Consider the following 25,344-nt stretch of genomic DNA (forward strand, 5'->3'; position numbering starts at 1 on the left):
TTCCTTCTTATGAAGAAAAGGAAACAAACTTTAATTAGTGGAAAAAGTAATGGAGTGAAAAACCTACAACATAGTAGTCTGACAAAGACATAATTATGGGCTTTTATGAAATACTAACAGAATTTTAAAAACTGAATAAGCAGTGGTTCAACAAATAACATGGCATGTAACTCTAACATAAACAATATGCTTGAGGCTATTCTTTAATAGCAATACTTTAAGGTATACTGAAGCTGAGCTAAGATCCCTTTAGTTAGTAAATTAATTCTAATATCAGGTTGCAATTTAAACCATGATTTCATACAGTAATTCTTAAGAAACTTTAGACCCCATTGTATAAAAAACAAAGTCCAGAATTCAGATGAAGCCAAGAGCAGAAGCACGATCTGAATGGGACTACTATTCAGTGGGCCTAAGAGACTTCTGGGTTTACGAACATCTCAGCAACTACACCTCACAGTCCAGCCATCAAAGAGGCTGTTATCATTATCTGATATTACTTTAAGCACACACTGAATACAATACTGTGTTAAGTACTACACACGTACCAATCCACAGGGACACTCCATCTATCTGGAGTCTATAATTAAAAAGATATGGAAACAGGTATTTCTGGACATGTAACCTCTTTTACCTACCTCAATACATTCAGGCTAGGAAAAGTACCTAATAGCTACATACCATGGCTGGACAAGCCCACATAAAAGGTCATGATTATGACATAGTATAATGAATTTTTTTTAAAAGATGCTCTTCTACAAGTGGTTTTTTTTTTTTAAACTCTGAGCCAAGTAACAGATATCCTCCATCATACAGAGATCTATTATGTGAACATCTGCTGAGGCATTTGTAACACAGGAAATTAAATTCAGTGTATGATCCCAGGGAACTCATTAATGAAAGCCTTCTGGGAACACATACAAAAGATGATTACACCTCAAAGCTGCTGCCTAAAGATTGAAACATAAGCTAGAGTAAGAAACAGGCCACTCTGACCCAGTCATGTATCCTGAATCCATGCCTTTGTTTTGTTAATGTTCTTTGCACTACAGAATAAATTCAAACTATTAGGTTTGGGGAAAAAAAGACTATTATTAATATAAGTAATTACAGCAATTAAAGCTGAAAATTACTAAAACTGTGAAATCAAGCTTCATTATAAACCCATCAAAAGGCTGCAGAATTACACTTTCTTGGTAACACAGAAAGCTATAAAAATTCATCAAGGAAAAATTATGCTTTGAATAATGAATCAAATCACTGATATCATAAAAAATTAGAAATTATTAGCTGTATAGAAAATTGACCAAGAAATTAAACTGGCCTAGTGGAGCTTGCTCCAGAAAATACTTTCACAAAATGTCTCCAGGGTTGAAACAGCATGTCAAAACATTCTGTATCCACTAAGTATCCTTGAGGATCAAGGACCTAAAGGAGAATAGAATATTTAAGTTCTAGCATTCTGGAACAGGGTATGTTTGAAAGGAGATCCATGACACTATTACAATTTATTCTTCAACACGTTTCATATGTAATACCAGTTAGAATGGGAAAGGCTGGTGAGAACTTTATAAGTCAATAAAGTATTTCATAGGCCTGAAGGCTGGTTTAAAGTCATATCATTATTTTTCCTCTACCACAAAGTAAATACATGATATCACTCATTATTATTTTCTTTTTCATAAAACCCAGGGGGAGGGAATAAAATGGTTAAAATACCTTTTGTTAAGCTATAAAGCTGTGAAGACGTCTTTGTAAAAATAATAATTACTATTATAAACATGATAAGTAGACAAAGTTGGATAATTTATAGGGTATTCAGTATTACCTGTCTAGGGCACCTTCTAGGTGCTCATGGGAAACATCAAAATAGTAATTGGTATGTTCTCCACTAGTAAAGGCATTTGAACTTCCTGCATGCTCACTGAGAAACTGGCTGTATTCATTTTCTTTAGGGTATTTCTTTGTTCCCAAAAATAGCATATGTTCACAAAAATGACTTAAGCCAGCAATATTTGCAGGATCTGACAAGGAACCTGAAAGAGAAGAGACAAATCTATATAAAAAACATTTTTTTTAAATGTTGTAAGCTATCAAGTACTGATGAATCACAGATGATTTGGAAATTTTGTTAGTATGACAAATCTAACCATACAGTCAGAGCAAGTTAAGCATAGGCTACTCTAAAATGGTGCTGTTTAGATTCTAGTCCCAGCTTCAGACATCAGTTTGTTTGTGACCTTGGGCAAACACTTAATTTCTATGGATATTAGTTTTGTCATACATCACACTGAGAGAAAGAGCTGAATTCACTGTTCTACACTTTCTAGCTCTTATATTTCATTGCAGGAAACAATATAGCGTAGTGTTAAGAGCATAGGTTTGAGGGTTAGTAACTCTACTAGCTGTGAAACTTTGAACAAAATACTTTATCTTGCTTCAGTCACTTTTAGTATATGTGCCTTACTTAGAGAGTTGTGCAAATACAAATTAGATAACCTGCAAAGAACACTGTGCTATGCTTGGCAATAATTATTCATTCAACTTATGACGGTTATTATCTTACTTCCCTTATTCTAAAACGCCATTGAGTGAAATAAAAAGCTTTTCATAGAGGAAAGAAGAAATACACCTCACTAAATGTATACATGGATTAAGAAGTAACTTGTTTAAAGCAGTATTAAATGTGGAAGAAATGTGCACACAAGAATTTAGGAAATACGGTATTTCCTAGTGTACAAAAAGTATATGAAAGTGAAGGCATCAGAACCGTTACTGAAAAGGATGGGAATGAACTTCCTTGCTGCTAGGTCACCTTAGCTGGGAACCTAACAAGGTAAAGGTAAATGTAAGATGATTTAACTCAGACGACTGTAGATTACCAACAGCTGTGCAGGGCTACTATACAAAGTAAGGCACATCAAACTGGTAACCACCAGGTCTTTATTCACACAAATATGGAGAGTTCTAATAAATTAATGTCAAAATTAGGTCAATGAAACTGAACAAAGCTTAATTCACAATTTTAAATTGTACCTATGTGTACATCAAGTGCTGCTGATGATTTATCCGTGGTGGGATCACTGATGAGAAGTACTTTGATACCATTGGCCAGTTCTAGCCCACGGTATTCTCGCTTGTCTTCAGGAGACTTAATGATATGATTTTCTAGCCTCTTGATAGCTGGATTATTCATTTTGCTGTAAGTCTTTCTTTGGAAACTGAAAAGAAAAAAAAACTATTAATTGTTGGATTGTGCCTTCTCTTTTTTAATAAACAAAGAGTAGCATGTGGAGGAAACTTATTTTGTTCCTTTTTCTTATAATGAAGTACAGTTGACCCACAACATTAGTTTCAGGTGTATGACAGTGATTCATTATAAATTGATCACCACAATAAGTCTAGTAACCATATGCCACCATAAAAAATTATTAAACTATTATTAACTATATTCCCTACATCCACATTGGCACCTGTTTTATAACTGGAAATCTGCACCTCTTAATCACCTCCATCTATTCTGCCCAACCTCCCTCCTCTCTCCCCTCTGGCAACCAAGAACTTTCCCTCTGTGTCTGTTTTGTTTCTGTTTGCTTGTTTTGTTTTTTTTTTTAGATTCCACACTTAAGGGAAATTATATGGTATTTGTCTTTCTCTGACTTATTTCACTTAACGTAATACTCTCTGGGTCCATTAGAGCTATTGCAAATAGCAAGATGATCCATGTTTTTCATGGCTGAGTAATATTCCATTGTGTGTGTAGAAGATGTACACACATACAGGAATATTAGTCATGAAAAATAATGAATTCCTGCCATTTGCCATTCATCAGTGAACACTTAGGTTGCTTCCATATCTTAGCTACTGTAAATAGTGCTGGAACAAACAGGACTGCCTATTATTTTTCAAATGAGTGTTTCCATACTCTTTGGATAAATATCTAGAATTGGAATTGCTGGGTTGTATGATAGTTCTAATTCTAAATTTTTGAGGAATCTCCATACTGTTTTCCATTATGGCTGCACAGATTTACATTCCACCAACAGTGTACAAGGGTTCCCTTTCAGTCTGTGTATGTCTTTATATCTAAACTGAGTCTCTTACAAGGCAGCATATAAACGGGTCTTATTTTTTAATCCATTCAGGCACCCTATGTCCTTATCAAAATCATGAAGCACTTAGCTCATTTACATTTAAAGTATTTATTGATAGGCATATAATTATTATCATTTTGTTCATTGTTTTCATAAATTTTCTCTTTCCTTTTTTTGATGCATTTGTAAAATGGGATTATTTTCTGCATTTCTCTTTCTTAAAGTTTGTTATTATTGTATAGAAATACACCAGATTTCTGTATACTGAATTTCTGTATCCTGCAACTTTTCATTATTAGTTCTCTTTCCTTTCTTATTCTCTTGTTCCCTTTGCTTGTGATTTGATGACTTTCTTTAGTGTTATGTTTGAATTCCTTTCTCTTTATTTTTTGTATATCTGTTACAGGTTTTTGGTTAGCGGTTACCATGAGGTTCATATACAACAATGTGAAAATCTGTCTTCTAGTCCTCAGGTCATTCTCAGAGATGTTTGTTCTACATGTAGTTATAGTTTTGGTGTGTCCATGGGAGGAGGTAAGGTCAGGATCTTTCTACTCCACCATCTTGACCTAGACTCTAGAGGAAACTTTTTATAGCTTATCTACAGGGTATAATCATTTCTCTCCTCCCTCTTACCCTTCATTCTTTCAGAGAAATGCTAACAATATTGTTTTCATGGAGCCAGTTTGTATCTAGGAGAGCATATGGATGGGAATTTGAGACAGAATTGGTTGGGCCATGAGTTGGTCAGTGTGCTGACCTAGAACAGTGTTCAATTACCAATAACTGCTTTCCCACATATTTCAGAGGTATTTACTAGAGTAAGTGAGGTGAGAAGTTGTACAAGTATCATTATTGGGTCAACCAAAACACTACTCAAACTTATGATATTCAAAGATAGGGCTGATCTGGAACTCATGGGTCTGATATGCACATGCTCAAAACCTAAGGAACAACACCACTGAGGAAAAATCTTGCGAAGTCCCAGTAAAAATAAGACACTTGGGCTGTCCTATGAAGGCAGCAAAAGTAAAGACATAAAAACAAACAAAACGTTGGAAGGACTCCAGGCAATTTTTTTAATCTAGTGAAGAGTTGAATGCCAGACTAGGAACAGTCCAATGACCTTAACAGAGATGTTAGATAATTTCTCAAACAAAGGACTTCCCCTTCCCCCAATAGTCCTCTCCTTTCTTCTCTAGTAAGGCTGGAGTTACAGAGATGGGAAGGGACTATTAACACACAGAATCCAGTAGGAGTATAAGTTGATATTATTGCATTGAAGGGATTTTCCAGATCTGGGGTATGTATGTTTTTAAGACTAAAAATGAACACTATTTTTGTCTATGTTGGGGACTGCTTAAGAGACAAAAATTGAGCCTGCTATTAACAGTAGGCCAATGAACTAATCAGATAAAGCCAAAAACTTTTCTGAAACTACAGAGGAAAAAATGATCCTAGGCTAACACATTTGCTTCTGATCTGGAAGACAGAAGAAGCGGATCTAACTGCTCCTTAAAGATTGACAGACATTCAGATTTAAAGGTAAATCATAAATAGGCATGAAATTAATTTTGGATAAAATATTTATTTTTTGTGTTAAAATCTCTCAAGATAAAGGGAGAGAAAAATCCAGTTTGCTTTTATTAGACTATCTTTCTCTATGAAATCATCTGTAACTAGTCTTCCAGGTAACAACTGATAAACCAAAGAGATGCACTCATTTTAAGAATGTCCACTGGAATTATACTATAGGTCATACTTAATGTGTAATACTGATTTTTTAAAAAACAAATAATACTTTACACAGACAGTACTAATAATCTTGCCCTGTTTATAGTAGAAGTATTTTCTTTAAAAACAGAGCATATTCATACTAACATTTTAGGGATATAAGGCCACCATGGAAAATTCAAAAGCAATTTGGAAGTGAAAAGGCATTATTTATGACTCCTTTCTATTTTCTTAGCCATAAGCCACTTAAGTTCAATGTCAAAGACAAAAATATCTAAGTGAAAAGTCTTTAAAAATGGTGTTTTGTGGTTAAAACAAAAAATTCTTAAAGTAACAGAAAATGGTCTATCTAAGCCTCCAAAGAGGGTCATAACAATAAGAATCCTGGTTCAGGTATTTCCCAAAGGACAATCTGTTTGGACTGCAGCAAATGCCTTCAATACACAGACGGCTTCAAAAACTTTAATTTGGGTTCAATATGCATTACTATTTAAAAAAATAAGTTCCAACCTAGCAGCAACATTAAGATTAAATAAGTCATGAGGCAGTCTCCATTAAGACCCCCAGCAAGAAAGACAGCATTAAAAAGCAACAGTAAAAAAAAGCTCCACGTGCACCACAAAGGATGCCTAAGCTCCTTCCTGTAAGGCTCTGCTAGAGGAAGGGAGAGGCTTGGAATTCTAGTGATGGATTCCATTAAGTGGGAGCAAAAACCAAAGGCTATTTATTTTGGTTCCATTGCCATTGTTTACACCCAACTCCCTCTACAGTGCTTGCCCCAGGCTAGTTAGATTTATAGGGAAACCACGGGTTACAAATTATTAAAATGTAATAATGATGATAATGATGATGACCATGAAACAAGCTCTAAAACTTCTGTCCAATCCATAAGTATATTGGGGAGATGAAATACAGCTCACTTTGGAAGGACTGTCTTATTCTGTGGGAGGTGAAAATTCATTATAATTAAGATAACCACCCTCAAGTATATGCTACATTCTGTATTTTTTTCAGGGTTCAATTTCCCTTGTCCAGCTTTTCATTTTCTTAGAGGAATAAAAATTATCAGAGTCCATCATAGGCATGTATATAACTCATTCGGACACTGAAGCTATGCCTGGTTAATATCCCTGGTATGGTTGAGAGTAAAGAGATGGATTTATTCTGTAAGTCAAGCATAAAAATTAATCTGACTACTTGAAAGTATATGAGATCAAAGACAGATATATATTTCTAAGCTGGCAATGCTCCCAAATCAAATACGACTTCTTGAGGAAGTAAAAGCCAAATGAAACAGTAGCAACATCTTCAAACAAGACCCGTCCCCAGCAATCCATATTCATTAGGCACAGTCTGCCTTTACCTATAGCATATCTATCAATATGTTCTACAACAGAATGATTCTCACCTTCTGGAGAACTGAAGGAAATGACTGGGAACTCCTCCTCTGATGATGAATTCCTCAACAGCTTGCCTGTCTCTGTATTTATACTCATGAGATCACATGTCCATCCAACTCAGCTCCCTCATTAGCATTTTATTTATTGCAAATGTTCTCCAATATGCACCAAAGAGCAAGCAACAACGTATTCTGACTTTTAGATGATAAATTAGTGCTAACTCAAATGCTTTTCCAGATATCTTTTTGATATTTTTAACCTGTCAAAGTCAAAATCTTGGGAGTAACAAAATTACTTTCAATTTTAGGGACATTATCATACAACTTCATAATAAGGCACAGAACTGTCAATGTTTAGCATTCTGATAAACTGGAGATGTTTAGTAATGATAGCGTATCTTGTAACTTTGTTCAAAATTTAAAACAGTGACTAAAATCACAGAAGTTAAAAGCTGGAGTAGCCTTTAGATGTTATCTACTTCTTTGCAGTTTTTGAACTGGGAGCATTAATTCTTAGAATGCAAAACATCAGAAACCACCAGAGACCTACTGAGCCAGAATCCGCATTTTTACAAGATCCCCACATAGGTTAGTCCCTTCATCTTACTTGTAAGGAAACTTAAGGCTACTTGTCCAAGACCATACACTAAAAATTTACAATTAGGACTCAGCTCTTAACTACCAGTCCTGTGTCCACCTCAGCACCACATATCCAAACAATTAAGGAGGCCTGTTAAGGTCCAGACGCCACACCATGCATACTGGTTACAAAGTTAAGTGCACCAGAACCTGTGCTCTAAAGGAATCCAGACTTGTGAGAGATGAAAACGAGTCATTATCTTTTAAGTGTGGTGACAAAGTTATCCCCTGGGTACTATGGCAGTAATGAAAGGGGCACCTAACTCTCTCTAAGAGGGGAGACAGGGAAAAGAGAAGATGAGTAGAAGCATGTCAAATAAGAGGAAGGGAATACCTGAGCAAAAAAATGGTGGTGAGGAAAAAATGTGAGGCATTCAGAGGAAAAACAAGAGCTTGATGTTAACAGAACTACAAGCAAAACTTCCAATGAAAGATCATGGACTTTTATCTAGGCCTCAATTGCAGGTTTGCAAAACAAACTCCCAAACAGATCAATAAAAATTCCTGTATCAAGAGAAAAACTTTTATGCAAATAATTTTTTATTCAGATGACACTTTATAGTCTTTTTTCTCATATCTCTTTAAGTGTCTCAGCCAACTGAATAGAAGATTGAGCAATTTTACTTTGCCTTTTGGTCCTTACTAACCCCCATGGCCCCAGACATATTTAAAGTTAGACTCAATCCATTTCTAATTTCTAAATGGATGACTTATAAACCTCAACAGGTAAGTGATGGAGCTAATAGTCAAATTATAAGTCAAAACCTCCCTTCTGTGGAATCCATCCACTCACTCCCAAAACCATAGGTGGAAGTCAAGTTTACCTATGGCACTCCTGAATGTGGAGGAGGTGCCCAGAGAGAAAATGCCTGAAATTAGAATCACATCACAAACCTCTCTTCCCTGCACAACTCAGAGGTCAGGAAGAGAGAATATCAAGGCAGTGGTGGTAGGAGCCCTTGGATGCCTAACCATAAGATCACATATCATATTCCCAAATACTATTCATGTTACTTTACCGAAAAATAACATGTCTCAGGGAACCACCTATGCCATGGCTTTTCAGTTAGAGGGACCAATGTATCTCACTTCATGCACCAGCTGTATCATAAAGGTGAGTACAAACTAAAATCCTGTCAATTAAATCTTACTTTCTCATGATGAGATGAACTGCCTTTATTCCAGGCAGAATGTCAGCTGCTCTAACTCTATGCCCTCTGAAAAGGAGTTTACAATGAAAAAAACAAACCTTTAAATGAACAAGGGTTGTTGTAATTTAAAGGAACCCTACGGCAGTAACGGTTTAGAGAAAAGAGCTTTTGCAAATTTTGTTACAGTTTTGGTACATACATATCAATGGTTGTTCATTCCAAAAGCAACAAGCTTAACATGGAATAATTTATAGAAACTTTATGAAGATTTAAGCAAATGAACAAAAACTCCATTTTACACCTCTTGCCACAGTTAACTACAGGTTTCTAACAGTCGTAGTTTGGGGATCCAGGGTGTTTCCCAAGTATCCTCCTTCCACAGGTAGACTTCCAGCTGTTAGAAAATGTGAGACAGATGCCACTGTACAAAACTAATCCTAACAACCATTCCCAAACTGTCATAAGCTTTATAAACTGCTCATTGAATCTTTCCATTCTCCATAAGTGGCAGGTCACAGCAGCTGTTCCTGACCATTCTCCTCAATCCCAGATGAGAAACAAAAGCTCAGTGATTAAGTGGCTTGCCCAAGGATATTCACACAACTGATCTGTGGCAAAGCTGGAACTACAGAGGAAGTGTGGGAAGGGGAGGAGCAGAAGGTGATGCTTAAGGAAATCATATGTGACTTTCTTCCCCAGCTCCCAGTTACCACCCCTCAGCCCTTCCCTGAACCCATTCTCCTCCCTTACAATTCCAAATAATAAAAACGAGAAAATAAAAATTAAACTAGGTCAACATAAATGCTCCAAGGAAAACTTTCAGTTTTTCACTCATTTCTCCTTATATAAAACAGAGATAGGTAGTGGAAGGAGCCTGGAAGAATGTGTCTAACCTGCCAAAGGAGTCCCTGGGCTGAGAACCATATTATCTACTTTGCTAATAAAAAATAAAAAGGAAAATGTATGGTAGGATTAAATGTATAACAGGTTTCAAAAGACAAGAGCGTGTAGAGTTGTCTCATGGATGAAAGGAAATATGAAAATAATACCATAGTAGACATGGGCATGGTTACGGGTGATTTATTTTTCAGAAACATACATTAAGACATAGGAATAGAAAAAAAGGAGAAAATAACATAATCATCTTGGTAGATGCAAGTAAAGTGTTTAACTAAATTAAACAACCATTCATATCTTTAAAAATAGTCAGCAAACTAGAAATAGGAGAAAATTTCTTCATCTAAAAAAACTACAAAAACTACAGCAATTATCATACTTAATGATGAAATAACGTATTCATCCTCCATCCCTATAAACAAGATGCCACTATCATTTCTTCTATTAAACATTGTACTAGTAATTAGGACCAGTCAATAATGCAAGAAAAAAAAAGATAAGAAAGAAAGCAAAAAAAGAGCTAAGACTATTCATAGGCAACGTAACTGTGTACACAGAAAATCCCAAGAATCTACTGACAACTTCCATCTCTGAGTGGGATATAATAGGTCATGGCAACCTGATTCAGCTTCAATAACTAAAAAGCCACAAAAAAAATTACAAATCACATTTTCAAGAATGTTGGAAAGTTGTAGAAGCAAAGAGAATTGGATAAACTGGAATTCCGGAGAAAGCAGAGTCCTCTGAGGTTAGCTGATAATCATCACCTGTTTTCTTCCTGGGAGGTATTTGCCAATTCTGGGTTCACACTAAAGATCACGCATGGGCTAAAGATCCAGAAGGGCTCTACTCAGGAAAGAAAAACAAGCGAGGCTCTGGTGGGTCCATGAACTAGGGTGACAGAGTAAAGCCTCAAGATGCCCCAAATTCACAGGAGATTTTCTGAAGATACTACTACCTATCAATCAGAATGGCTAAAATGAAAAGAATGGAAAATACCAAGTGATGGAGAAGTCACAGTGATACCGAGCGGGACCTGTGGTTCTCCCTGGTACAAATCTTTCCGTGTTCCCCATCTCTTGTTTGTAGGAAATAGGTCATGGTCAGTCTCCTTGACCTCTGAGTTCCAAAGGGCAGATCCAAACAGCTGCTAATCAGGGAAGGAAGGGAATACAAAAACAAGGGAGGAAAAATCAAGAAACAACAGTGCAGCCTTGGGGCAGGGTCCTGGTTCCTTCTCAAGGAATGTACATAACAATATCTTTAAGTTCTTCTGTAGGAACTAAGTCTCCCCAACCTCTGCCTCTTGTTTATAGAAAAGCTAAAGTCTCTCAGGCCTTAGATATTTTTTCCTGGGGGACACATGGTCCACCAGATTGTTGGCATTCTGATTAAAAGCAACTTTCCTTTTTGTTACCAAGCCTGTTGCCCCAGGATCATACCCCTGCCCCTCCCTCAAATAGAAACCAATTACTCTTATCAAAGTCTCAGGAGGCAGCCACAAAGAGAATAGGAACTGGTTAGAACCAACAAAGCCCAAAATAGCAGAGGATTTGACTTCCAGTGGACCTCTAGCCTCATTATACGCTCATTTTCATGCATTAGCACGCTAAATGACATATTCACCAGTACCATGACAGTTGACGACTACCAGACTACCATAACAACCAGAAAAGGACAGAAAAGAAAGGCTATTGGACCAGAAATGGATGCAACATTGTAAACTGACTATACTTCAATTAAAAAAATAAATAAATAAAAGTAAATAAAGGCTACTGGTTCCAGCAAACTCAGAAGGACATAATGGGGAAAGTCTCGCGTAAAAGTCCACGTGGCCCGTCCCAGGCTAGAGGTCTCTAGACCAGCCATCTTGGCTGATGGCTCCCCAGTAAATCCCCTTTCCCCCTACCCTCCACCCAGTATCTTTCTTTCCTTTTCCCCACTTGAGTGCTTTCTTTCCTCTTCCTCTTCTGAGCAATAAAACAGCCATTCACTTTGTCCCTCTGCCTCTCCTGCAAATTCTTTCACAGCTGGTGGCAAGGATCCACACTTTCACGGGCCCCCTAATTTAGGGGTCTCACTAGCCACTAACAATAGAGCAATCCAAAGTTCCATACACTGCTGGTGGGAATACAAATTGGTACAACCATTTTCAAAACCTGGCAGTATATATACTAAAGCTGACAATATGACCTAACAATTCATGTTTTATATACTCAAAATAAATACAGTTATATATTCGTAGCAATACTATTCATAATAGCCAAAACTAGAAGAGATCGAATGTTCATTAGCAGTGAGAAGATAAATAAACTGTGATATCTTCACACAAACAACAATAAAAATGAATAATCTAGAACAAAGAACAAAGATAAGGATGAATCTCACTAACGTAAGGTGGAGTCAAAGAAGTTAGATGCTAAAGAGTATTTTTTTCCTCCTATTTAAATAGAGGCCAAGAACAAGTAAAATCAAGCTATGCCTTTATGTTAGGATGGTGGTTACCCTTGACTTATGGTGTAGTGACTAGAAGGAAATATGAGGGGGGCTTCTGAGATGCTGATCATGTGCTGGTTATACAGCTATGTTCATACAGGTAGGTTCTGTTTGTGAAAATTTGTCAAGCTGAACACATGACATATTTCAATTAAACATTTTTTAAAATAGAGTTTTTGAAAATACCATAAAACACAGTAAATTAAAAGGGGAGAGAGATATATGAATTATTCAAGGTTAGAAAGATCATCCACCAAAAGTCATCCTGGAAATGGTACCACTTGGATACAGAGAAGTAGCTATTCATATAAAACAGGTGCTAAACTAAGATGGCTCATAAGAAATAATAGTCCAATTAACATAATAATTAGCTAAACCTTCACAGGTGTGTCCTGAGACAATTATTTCCATTGATGTCATCTTGGCCACAAAAACTAGGAGAGCCATGTAAGCATAGCATGAGTCGTAAGTCAATAATAAAGTATGTTAAATCTTTTAACGAGTCTTTACTCATTATGTATGATTTGAAAACTAGCTTTCAGCAATTACTTTAGACCTCAGTTAAGATTTAAAAATAAAACTTGACACTCCCAGCAACCAATTAAGAGTGACAAGCAATAAATGTAACCCAAATAAAGGCAAAATGATTAAACTTTGAATAAATTCTCCCCTCAACAATTTTCAACATTTACAGCAAACAACTTCTAACGCAAGATCTGAATTAGACAGGCTCTTTAATTTAAAACAAAACAAAAAGAATACTACATAAATCAGAATTTCTTCAAACTCAGAATTAATTTTACATTTTGGTCATCTTCCTTATAGATTTTCCATGATCTCAGAACAGCAAGGACATCTCAAAGATCCCTATCATGGTCTCTAAAGATTAATTCAAAGGCTAGGAAGAGTTATCAACCTGTAACTAATTCTCTCAAGACAGCCCTCCAAGGTAAGGAAACCACAAGCACTCATATTCTATACAGAGGGGTGTATCTTCACTTGAAGGCTCAGTTCCACTCAGATGCACATCCTGGTTCTGACAGAAAGAGAATCTGACCTCTTCAGATAATGCTGGTTCAGGAAGCTTGACCTCTGCACGATTTCTCCATCTTGGTACCATTTCCAGTGACCCAAGGACCAAGTCCAGACAGTGTTCAGTAACTATACACCTTCACTTCTACTAAATGACCCCTTTGCTGCTCAGGTCCTGGATCCTACTGAACGCTTCTGGTCAAACTGGACTTTGGGTCCTCATCTATTACTGCCAATCAAGAGTCACATGAAGTGTTCACATGGGTGCACTAAATTAACAGAGGTACCTAAAGTTGCATCAGACTTGGGCAGACTTTACAGCATTTCTCCTGTAAAATAGGTAGAGATAAACTTCACCAAGGCAGTGTCTAGAACATAGTAGGCACCCACAAATGGTAACCTTATAATCATCAATATTATTATGTTTCTAGGGTGGTGAGAAGTAAACAGACCACCTCAACAGGCACCATGTTATTACTGGCATTCTTAACACATACTCATGCAAATTCCAGTTGTATATCATCTCCGGGAATGGCTGGTAATAGGATGGTACTTCATAAGACTATCAGAAAGACAGGTAAGCGATTACCACTTTATAATTACTACAGGCAAGCCACCGTTTATAGTCAATGGTTCTCAACAGAACCACTTGCTTCCCAAGGAGATATGTGACAGTATGTCACAACTAAATTGTCACAACTGAAGGGTGCAACTGGCAACCAGTGAGAAGAGGCCAGGGATGCTGCTAAGCATCCTACAATGCACAGGACAGCCTTCATGACAAAGAATTATCTGGCTCAAATTATCCAGCTCTGGTCAACAGTGCTAAGGATGAAAGATCTAGTTTATAGTTCTGACTTTATCATCCAAAAATAATGGATAACTACAACCAATTTAATCCACTTAAAATAAAACCAGGAGATAGCCTCAACAAAACACAGAAAAGCTGTGTATGTATTAAACCCCTCACCTATTTATTTTTAAAAATCTAAGCCAGAAAAGGCATAAATGAAGAAAGGGGGAACCTAATAATGAAGAAAGAGAGAGGTTTGCAGAAATCTTGTCCTTGAGTAAACAACCTAGTACACAAGTGAAGGGACCTGCCTCAGAAAGGAGCACAGCCAGGATACGGGACAGACTCTTACTGAACGCTCAGTCAGTACTCAGAAACTCTTTATAGGGATCCTACCTCAATGAAGCCCTTAGGTAGATTCCATTATTCTCATTTTTCCTGGATGGGGAAGTTAAATTGCATAGTTATTTGGCTATGGCGACACAGGCATTAAATAAAAGGACTAAGATTCAAAACCAATTCTTTAGGCACCAAAGCACCATGCTCTTAATCACTCCACCAAGTTAACAAGTTTATCTTATGTACAAAGACTAAATCCCTAGGATACTCACAGAAGCGTTCAGTATGGTTATCTATGGACAGCAGACTATTAGGTGGTCTTTAATCTTTGTACTTTTCGTAACAGCACAGAAAGAATCTCTGAAAAGATAAAACTTAATGGACTTGAATGTACTAGTCTCTGCTTACTAAATTTATAAGCCCAAGGTGAACTTCTTGTTGTTGTTGTTAACTTGCATCAGCTACATCACAACAGGGCTAATAATAAAGAAAAAATCTGAGTTCCATTTCCATTCACTGTTGTTGCTGACAACTTGGTTCCCTTCAGAAACCAGTTTGTTGGCTCACAACTGGTACAATTTCCAAACAAATTTTTAAAATTATTTGTGATGTAAGGGGAAAGCTTTAAGCAGACAACAAACAGAACCCACAGCCTAATCCTGGAACCTACCTCCTCATTCAGTTGCTGACCTAATGTGGTTTGGCCCAATGCCGCTGTCAATTTTAGCATTCACTTTGTTTCTTTTACAAATAGGATAAGAACTGTAGGCAGTTTAGGAAGTAACAGCCTAGATGCTGACCTTTTATTTTTAAACCACAGATGCTATTCTATTTATTTAGATACAGACTTAAGCAAACTTACCCCTCAAGCCCCATCTAGGTGGCTGCCTACAACTTTGAAATTATAACCCTGTTGTTGCATCCAAAAATAAAATAAATAAATATACAACACTTTCTTCTCCTCTTCATAGCAATGGTGGCATTTTTATTGTTATTAGTGTACATTATTGAACACAGCTATATGATGGAGACATACACATTACATGCCTTTCCTCATTTCATTCTTACCATAAACCTATGAGGTGGATACTATTATTGTCCCCATTTTGCTGATGAGGAAAAAGGCTTGAAGAGGGCAGTAATGAGTACCAGATTACACACACGTAAGCGGTAGAGTCCAGGCATTGTGGCTCCAGAATCCTAACAGCAATGTAAGCCAAAAGATAATGATATACATCTTCATGTATCAGAATGGACTCTTCCACAATACTATGACCAATCCATAAAAGCAATGTTTAAATATTTAAGACTATTAGGTAAAAGAGTGAACCCACTTTGTGTTGCTTTATTTTATTTTTCTTTTATTTTTATAATTACTTATATAATAAAGAAACAAAGCTATTTATGCTGATTGCAGATAGTTTTTAAGTATAAGAAAATACAAATTACCTTGATTGCATCATTTAAAGATAAACATTTTTAATGTATTTCCTTCTAGAAAATGTACTTACATACTTTTCCCATATAAACGGTTACAAACTTAAGTCCAACAACCCACTCTATACTTAAGACTCCCTATTCAAACAGCACCTGTTTGACAGCTACCCTAGAAAACCCCTAGGAAAAAGTCAAGGTAAGATAGAGTTGTCTTTCAAGACACCATAAACCTTCTAGAAGAGAACACAGGCAAAACATTATCTGATATAAATTGTAGCAATGTTCTCCTAGAGCAGTCTACCAAGGCAATAGAAATAAAAGCAAAAATGAACAAATGTGACCTTATTAAAATGACAAGCTTTTGCACAGCAAAGGAAATCATAAGCAAAACGACAGATTACAGAATGGGAGAAAATATTTGCAAATGACGTTACTGACAAAGGCTTAATTTCCAGAATATATAAACAGCTCATACAACTTATTAACAAAAAACAAACAACTCAATCAAAAAATGGGCAGAAGGCCTAAACAAACAATTCTCCAATGAAGACATACAAATGGCCAATAGGCCCATGAAAAATGCTCAGTATCACTAATTAACAGAGAAATACAAATCAAAATTACAGTGAGGTATCACCTCACACCTGTCAGAATAGCCATCATTAAAAAGTCCACAAATGATAAATGCTGAAGAGGGTGTGAGAAAAAAGGGAATCTTCCTACACTGTTGGTGGAAATGTAGTTTGGTGCAGAAGAAGGAGGAGGAGAAGGAGAAGAAGGAGAAGAAGAAGGCATGCATACTTTTGAGGAAACAGCCTTGAATGGGGTGTCAAAGCACTAACAGAATAAAAAAGGCAACCACTCCTAGGACAGCCCAACATGGGGTGACAGTGCCCAGGAAGCACCTGAAAGGGAAGGAGGTGGCAGCAGTGATAATATACTGGTTACATTTAGAGGGATGAATAATTAAATATTTATTAAGGATAATGATGGAATATAAAAAAAACATAAATACAAAACAGAAACAGACTCATAGACATAGAATACAAACTTGTGGTTGCCAAGGAGGCAGGGGGTGGGAAGGGACAGACTGGGGTTTCAAAATGTAGAACAGATAAACAAGATTATACTGTATAGCACAGGGAAATACATACAAGATCTTATGGTAGCTCACAGAAAAAAAAATGTGACTATATATATATGTTCAGGTATAATTGAAAAATTGTGCTCTACACTGGAATTTGACACGTTGTAAAATGACTATAACTCAATTAAAACAAAGTTAAAAAAAAAAAAAGCAAAGACAGGCACGGATTAAGGAAAAATAAAAATAAAAACCGTAGAGCAGAAAAAGAAAAAAAGGATAACAAGAATCAGAGTCCTCACTATCAGGGCAAAGAACTACAAACATGGAAAGGAAAAAAGCTAAAATGAACCTTGTAGTTTATTGGAATTGGAGGTTATCCTTGTGACTCATGGTTTTCAATATATATAAACAAATAGGAAATAAATGTAGATGCTAATATGTATCTGTGTGTGTACAGAATATCTATCTATATCTATATCAAATACCTATTTATTTATATACATGTATTTCTAGCTCTGATACTAAGAGTGCCTGGAAGCAGTTATCCTCCTCCTCTTTCTCCCCAAACAGCAACGAGTACTCTTAGCACCTGGAACCTGGTTTCTAAATTTTATTCTCCACTAAAAGGAACCAGGGTTCCTTGGGAAATGGTTGATTCCAGGACTGCGGCTGGGAAATTGCAAGATGAGCCTGGAATATCTTGTTATGTCAAAAAATAAGTACTGGATGTTAAATGGATATCGGAGCCAGCCTGAAAAGGCTCCCATTGCCCATATATGGGACAATTTGAACTTCAGATTAAATAATGACAGTAATGTATTAAAACCCTTTAAATAAAATAAGACATCAAAAGCCCATACTGATGTAAATAGGGGGAGGGGATAGCCCAGTGGCAGAGCACATGTTTAGCATGCACGAGATCCTGGGTTCAATCTTCAATACCTCCATTAAAAAAATACAACAAAAAAAGACAAAACTAATTCTGAAGTAAATCAGTTAAGGATATAATTGGAAAACTGGTAACATTCAAATGGAATCTGAAGTTTAAATGGTAGTAATGTATCAATGTTAATTTTCTGATTTTAATGACTATATTATGGCTATACAGAATGTCCTGTTAATAGGAAATCACACTAAAGAATTAGGAGGTGACAGGGCATCAAATTGGCAGCTTACTGTCAAACGTTTCAGGAAAATACTCTTTTTACTATAGTTGCAATTTTTCAGCATGAGACTTTTAAAAATACATCTCTTCATACCTCTTCATGATTAAAAAAAAAAAGTCAACAAATTAGGAATAGAAGGGAACTTCTTCAACCTGATACAGCATATCTATGAAAAAGCCAAAGCTGGCAACATAATTAATGGTGAAAGACTGAATGCTTTCACCTTAAGATCAAGAACAATACAAGGATGTCCACCCATTCCATTTCTATTCAGCACTGTACTGGAGGTTCTAGCCAGACCAATTAGGCAAGAAATTGAAATAAAGACATCCAAATTTGAAGGGTAGAAATAAAACTAGCTCTTTTCACAGAAGACATAATCTTGTATATATAGTAAAAAAAAAAAAAAATCAACTGTACTTCCTACAACAGCAAAGAATAAACTAAAATTGAAATAAGAAAACAATTCCATTTACAATAGCATCAAAAAGTAAAACAGAAATAAATTTAACAAGGAAATGTAAAACTTATACAGTGAAAACTGCAAAATGTTGTTCTAAGTAATTAAAGAAGATCAAACAAATGGAAAGAACTCCATATTCATGGATTAGAAGATTTAACATCTTTAAAATAGCAATACTCCTCAAATAGATCAAAGTCCCATCTGGTTGCTTCTCTGCAGAAATTGACAAGTCCATCCTAAAATCTGTACGAAAATGTAAGAGATGCAGGATACTGAAAACAATCTTGAAAAGTAAGAACAAAGTTAGAGGATGCACACTTCCTGATTTCAAAACTTACTATAAAACTATTGTAATCAAAATAGTGTGGTCTGGATAAGGACAGGCTTACATATTAATGGAATAGATTGAAAGTTCAGAGTAAATCCTCACCTTTACAATTAACTGATTTCTGACAAGGATACCAAACATTTCAATGGGGAAAGAAAATCTTTTCAACAAATGATGCTTCTCAACTAGATATCCACATGCAAAAACATGAAGCTGTACTCCTACCTTACACCATACACAAAAATTAACTCAAAACATATCAAAGACCTAAACATAAGGTAAGAGCTAAAACAATAAAACTCTTAAAAGGAAACATAAGGGTAAATCTTTATGACCTTGGACTAGGCAGTGGTTTCTTACATATGACACCAAAAGCATAAGCAATTTAAAAAATGATAAATTAAACATGACCAAAATTTAAAACTTTGTTTCAAAACACACAATCAAGAAAATAAAAATATAACCTACAGAATGGGAGAAAATACTTGCAAATCATACATCTGATAAGTAACTTATATTTAGAATATATAAGGAACACTTACAACTCAATAAATAGACAACCCAGTTGAAAAAAATAGGCAAAGGATATGAACCAACTTTCCTCCAGAGAAGATATACAAATGGATAATAAGCATATGAAAAGATACTTAACATCATTAATCATCAGGGAAATGCAAATCAAAACTGCAATGAAATATCACCTCACACACACAAGATGGCTATCACGAAAAACACATATAATAACAGGTGTTAGCAAGGATGTAAAGAAATTGGAACTCTCATATACTGCTGGTAGGAATATAAAATGATGCAGCTACCTTATAAAATAGACTGGTAGTTCCTCAAAAAGTTAAACAGAGTTTCCACACAACATAGCATTTACATTCCTAGGTATATACCAAGAGAAATGAGAACATATAGCCATATGGAACTTGTACATAAATGTTCATAGCTGTATTATTCATAATATCCCAAGACCAGGAAATAACCTAAATGCCCATCAACTGATGAACGGATAAATAAAATACATCATATTCATATAATGAAATATTATTCAGCAATAAAAAGGAATGAAGCAGTGACACATGCTCCAACATGGATAAACTTTGAAGACATTATGCTAAGTGAAAAAAGCCAAACACAAAAGACCAATATTATATGATTAATATCCAGAATAGGCAAATCCATAGAGACAGAAAATAAATTAATGGTTGCCAGAGGCTAGAGGAAGAGGGAAATAGGAAGTCAATGTTAAAGGGTATGGAATTTCTTTTTGAGAGGATGAAGATGTTTAAAACTGATTGTGGTGATGGCTGTACAACTCTGTGAATACACTAAAAACCACTTAATGGTATACTTTACATGAGTGAATTGTATGGAATCAATAAAGTTATTATAAATATAAATATATATATATATATATAACACTTATAATTATTACTATAACCCCTAATTTGTTCATTACTCTAATATCTGTAGAAAGATATTTTGTATTTTGCTGAGTCATGATAGAATTAGTATCAGTTTGGCTTATTGATTTATAAGTTTAAATACAAACAAATAACCATTTTACCTTAAAAAAAAAAAAAGGCTATTGTTTTAACCATGTATCCAACTGAACAGATAGTATTGTCTACTCAGCTTCTAGGAATGCTATCTTCCCAGAGTCAGTGTTCGCATCTGCCTTATGTATGTGACCTGATCTACCAGAGATCCTAATGGAGTCATCCTGTTTCTCTCTGTCTTCCCTCCCCTGTTGCATTAAACTCAGCATCTTCTTGATATACTGTACACTAATTAGTTCTCCTTTCCTGCTCTCTCTTGTTGGGAATCTCTGAAGACACCTCAAAAGATTGGGAGAAATGACTTGCTATTCCTTTTATGTGTGCCCACCTAGCCCAGGTTGACAGCTCTACCTATTTTCCTAGAAGCAAGCTTAACACTTCTACACTCACACACTCTCAACTCCTTCAGCCTTGCCTAGGGTCTAGATTATAAGGTAAATTTAGAAGCAGCAGAGCTGCCAATTGAAATGAACTTCTTAGGAGCTGTGGGATTTTTCATTTATTCCACCACATACAGTTGCCATAGGGATCAAATAACATGATGTGTTAATTCTTTATAAACCATAAACAAGGCAGGGAGTAGTCCTGATTACACAATCATTTCTGTAACTTCACAGCAATTTATATGCATATTTTGTTTCATTTTAACTATTACCCAAAACCTCCAGTATGACTAAAAACTAGTAAGACTGGTTTTCTCCCATCACTTTTTAGCAAGGCTCACAAATTTAAATGTGTACAAGGCCAAAAAGGTAATGTAAATGAGCAAATTGTAGTAAGAAGGAATATATGTCCCATATGAAAGGAAAGTAGAAAGTAAATCTTAGCTCAGGCCAGTCGCTGCCAGGAAGGAATGGGGGCCCAGCATCACAGATCTCGCGACTTTCCCTAAAGGGACTAAACTCTTGGGATTTTTAAGTGCTGATACACATTTAAAAAATATAAACTGCAAAACACATCCCAGCCTACTGATTCACAACCACATGCTTTTATAGCTGGCCAGAATAACTCCCTAAAATAAAAACTACACAAAGTAATGAGGTAGCAACATTTTAGCACAAATAAAGAAAAGGAACCACATTATCAGCAGAAGCCAATGCTGTTTAGAAATCAAAACTTATTCAAACAGGGATTTTGAAGCTACTTAATAGTCCAATGCCTAGTAAAAAGAGGCCGTTGCAAGGGAACCCATTCAAGATAACAAAGCCAACCCATGCCAAAGAGGGCTAAACTCAGGTCTTCTGACTACTAGACAGAGTGACTTTTTCACTACATCACACTGGCTCCCAAGGGAATAGAATTATATGGAGAATGAGACATTTTGTCATGGGATGGAAGTTCGGAGTACAAACTCAGAACCAGGAGTCCACTTCACTGATATCTTCCTGGAACAGACTCTGAGCTCAAGAATATTTTACCCTAGATTAAATGGCACCCAATACCTAGCCCTTCAGATAGTGACTAATGATCTGTACATGGTGACTTGTATTAGCTATCAGAAGAGCACACAAGAACCACCGAGTACTCCCAGGGAAGAACGGGAGGTGGAAACTTTCACCAACTGAAGACAGAAGGAAAAAAATAGAGCTGATGTTTGTTTCCATTTTTCTTGTTTGAAAAGCAAAATTTCAAATGCGCTTGCTCCATAAAAGCAAATCTCTTAAGTTCAATTAAAAACAAAGGACTTCATTCCTTCTATGGATGAGTAATATTCCGTTGTGTGGAATATACATACACACACACACCCCAAATCATCTTTATCCATTCATGTATTGATGGGCACTTAGGTTACTTCTACATCTTGGCTGTTATAAATAATGCTGCAGTAAACATATAGGACTGCATATATCTTTTTGAATTAGTGTTACCATTTTCTTCAGAGAAATACCCAAGAGTGGAATTGCTAGATCATATGGTAGTTCTATTTTTAATTTTTTGAGGAATCTCCATACTGTCTTCCACAACAGCTGCACCAATTTACATTCCCACCAACAGTGCACAAAGGTTCCCTTTTCTCTACATCCTCACTAACACTTGTTATTTGTTGTCTTTTTGATGATAGCCATCCTGACAGGTGTGAGGTGATATCTCATTCTGGTTTTGATTTGCATTTCCCTGACGATTAGTGATGCTGAGCATCTTTTCATGTGCCTATTGGCCATCTGTATGTCTTCTTTCAAAAAATATCTATTCAGATCCTCTGCCCATTTTTTTATTAGGCACTATTTAACTCTTAAAACTGCCTGTATTACTGTATGTTAAATTGATTCATTTAAGTTTTCCCTTAAAGGGCAGGATTTTGATTTTTAGCATATATGTAACATGCCATGTGTTCTTCAAAAAAGAAAAATCACCAGTGCCTAATTCAGAATCTCAGTCCTTAAGAAAGTCAATTATGCATTAGGTTTGCCCCACAAACCATTTTATTTTGTACATAGAAGAAAACAAAAACAAAGACAAATGAGTTAATGGGGCCCATTATGCAAGTCACTGAATTGTTGGATATTTTTTATCCAGTTACTACTGCAAGAGAACTGGGATTCTTTGTGACAAAAAGCTCCATAATAAGCAGCATTATCTTCCTCATAAACTCATCCTGATTGAGGCTCTCATGTTACAGTACAAGGAAACTAGAGCTATTTTAAAAATTAAAATTGCTAAGAGTAGCAACTGATTATAAATACTGATATGCATCAGATGAGCTGTCTAAGGATTATTATTATATATCACTTCATAAAACAATTATATAACTCTACTGCCAGCAACTCAATTGCACTAGCATCATAATTCCAATTGATTACGAGAAACTGCCTATTCTGAGAGCCACAGTACAGCTAGAGAGCAAGGCAAAATTCCTTTTGAGGTTCTAACAGATCAGAGTTTTTATAAACATAATGTCTCAGATTCGTGGAGGTAGCTGGAACTTTAAAGATGAACTGGTCCAGCACCCACAACCACACAGCCAAGCTAATGGCAAACCAAGACCAGAATCCAATTGAATTGAGGCTTTGTATGTAGAGCTGTCTCCCACCACACTGCCCTTTCCCTTATGTCCTACCCTTTTTCAAACCAACTTAGTTCCTATGAATAACTCAGAACTGCAAGAAGTCTTAGAAATACACTTCAACCTCTAATTTCTTTATAATAAGAAACATACACACAAATGCTAGTTACTGGCTATGTTGACATTTAGAGTATGGAAATGGCAAACTGTGAGCAAAAATTGAATCGTGTTTATGATTAGAGCTTCCTACTTCCAGGAGCCTATGTCCCTGACAAATTCATCTAACAAATACTGAACTCCTACTATGTGCCAGGCACTGTTCTGGGTACCAGAGATACCATTATAAGGGACCCTTGCTCCTTCAGAGCTCCTGGCCCCAGTATAATTCTACATGTCCTAAAATATAGCAGCCTGTAACACTGGGCAAAGGATCATCATGATCTTTCCATTGAACTCTTCCCCTGAGCTACCAATCTACAAACTGGATCATCACGCTGGTTCTCTTTCTGGGTGTTTACAGACTGCTCAGTCTTGTCTGCTACCCTGAGGGGCCTCGAGTCATCTAACTTCCCAATACAGCCAGCTCTTGAAGTGCCAACAAGATGCACCACTGTGCTCCACTGCTGCACCTGACCAACCTGTTCTCTTGGTATGCCCTTAGAACACCAGCCACCCACCAGGCAGCAATGACACCTCACCTGGCTGGACTTCCTCCCACTGTGTGCAGCCGAATGTCCTCACAAGAGACTTCCCTACCCTGGTGGTTCCTCCTAGCTAATTTCAAAGTCACTCAGGCCCAAGTTCTTAGGCCTCTTTGATGCCTCCATCTCCCCCCATACCCAGTCAAAGCTGCTGAATCTCCTTTCACACCTAACTTCTGCAGACACTCTCCTTCCCTTGTTATTTGCACTACTTCTCTATCTTTTTGTTAATCTCTGCCTGCATTTCAACTGTGCTTCCAAAAACCAGCCAGATTGTCAAAAACCACAGCTTTCACATGTCACTCTAGTACTCAAAAGGTATCTGAGGCTCTCTACTTCCTTTAGGACAAAATCTTACTGTCCCTTGATTACATTGTGAATTGTCCTACTTCTAAGCCTTTACTAATACCATTCCTTCTGTCTAAAATATTCTTTCTCTTCCCCTTTTCTGTTCATCCAAATCTTCCATTTCCTTCAAAGACACTTACTCCAATACTAGGTTCTCTATGAAGCCCTAACTGATCTCACTGGTAGAAAAGCATCCTGAGCTAAGGGAAAACAGTGCAAATAATCTGAGCAAGAGTGAATCAAGCAAGGAGACCAGTAAGACTGGATGGAGTGAAAGTGATTATTTTGGAAGCAAGATCAGAGAGGTAGTGAGAGGCCAGCCAGATGCCAGAGAGGCTGCACTGCCACCCTGGGCAACTTCAGCAAGACCACCTTTGATGTCATCTCCAAGTCTCTACAGCTATCTCACCCCCAATCTCTGGAAAGAGAAGTTGTTCATCAAGTCTCCCTATCAGGAAGTCACTGACCACCTCATAAAGACCCACACCATAGTTTCCGTGCAGAGGACTCAGGCTCCAGCTGTGGCCACCACATAGTTTTATATGTGAAAAATAAAGTGAATGAAGCCTGTTTAAAAAAGAAAAAAAGAGGTTATTATAGTCATCTGGGTAAAAGGGTGTGGTTAGAACCAGGGTGGTGGCAGTGAAAAGGGTCTGAATCTGGATGTATAT

The 25,344-nt window shown here is 36.5% G+C and overlaps 1 protein-coding gene across 3 annotated transcripts in view; it reads right to left on the reverse strand.

Moving 5' to 3' along the window:
* The window catches only part of IDE (insulin degrading enzyme), a 90,462-nt gene that overhangs the window by 59,868 nt on the left and 5,250 nt on the right, over nt 1-25,344 (reverse strand). For all 3 annotated transcript variants that reach the window (XR_010381955.1, XM_031461386.2, XM_010974287.3), the window contains exons 2-3: nt 3,037-3,221; nt 1,829-2,036 (exon numbers count right to left, since the gene is read on the reverse strand). Coding sequence is in view for 2 of the 3 variants with exons in the window: in XM_031461386.2 (XP_031317246.2) it covers nt 1,829-2,036; nt 3,037-3,221 (393 nt within the window). In the remaining variant the exon portion in view is untranslated. The remainder of the gene's footprint in view (nt 1-1,828; nt 2,037-3,036; nt 3,222-25,344) is intronic.

The sequence above is a fragment of the Camelus dromedarius genome, chromosome 8, assembly GCF_036321535.1.
Source record: "Camelus dromedarius isolate mCamDro1 chromosome 8, mCamDro1.pat, whole genome shotgun sequence".
NCBI classification, from domain to species: Eukaryota; Metazoa; Chordata; class Mammalia; order Artiodactyla; family Camelidae; genus Camelus; species Camelus dromedarius.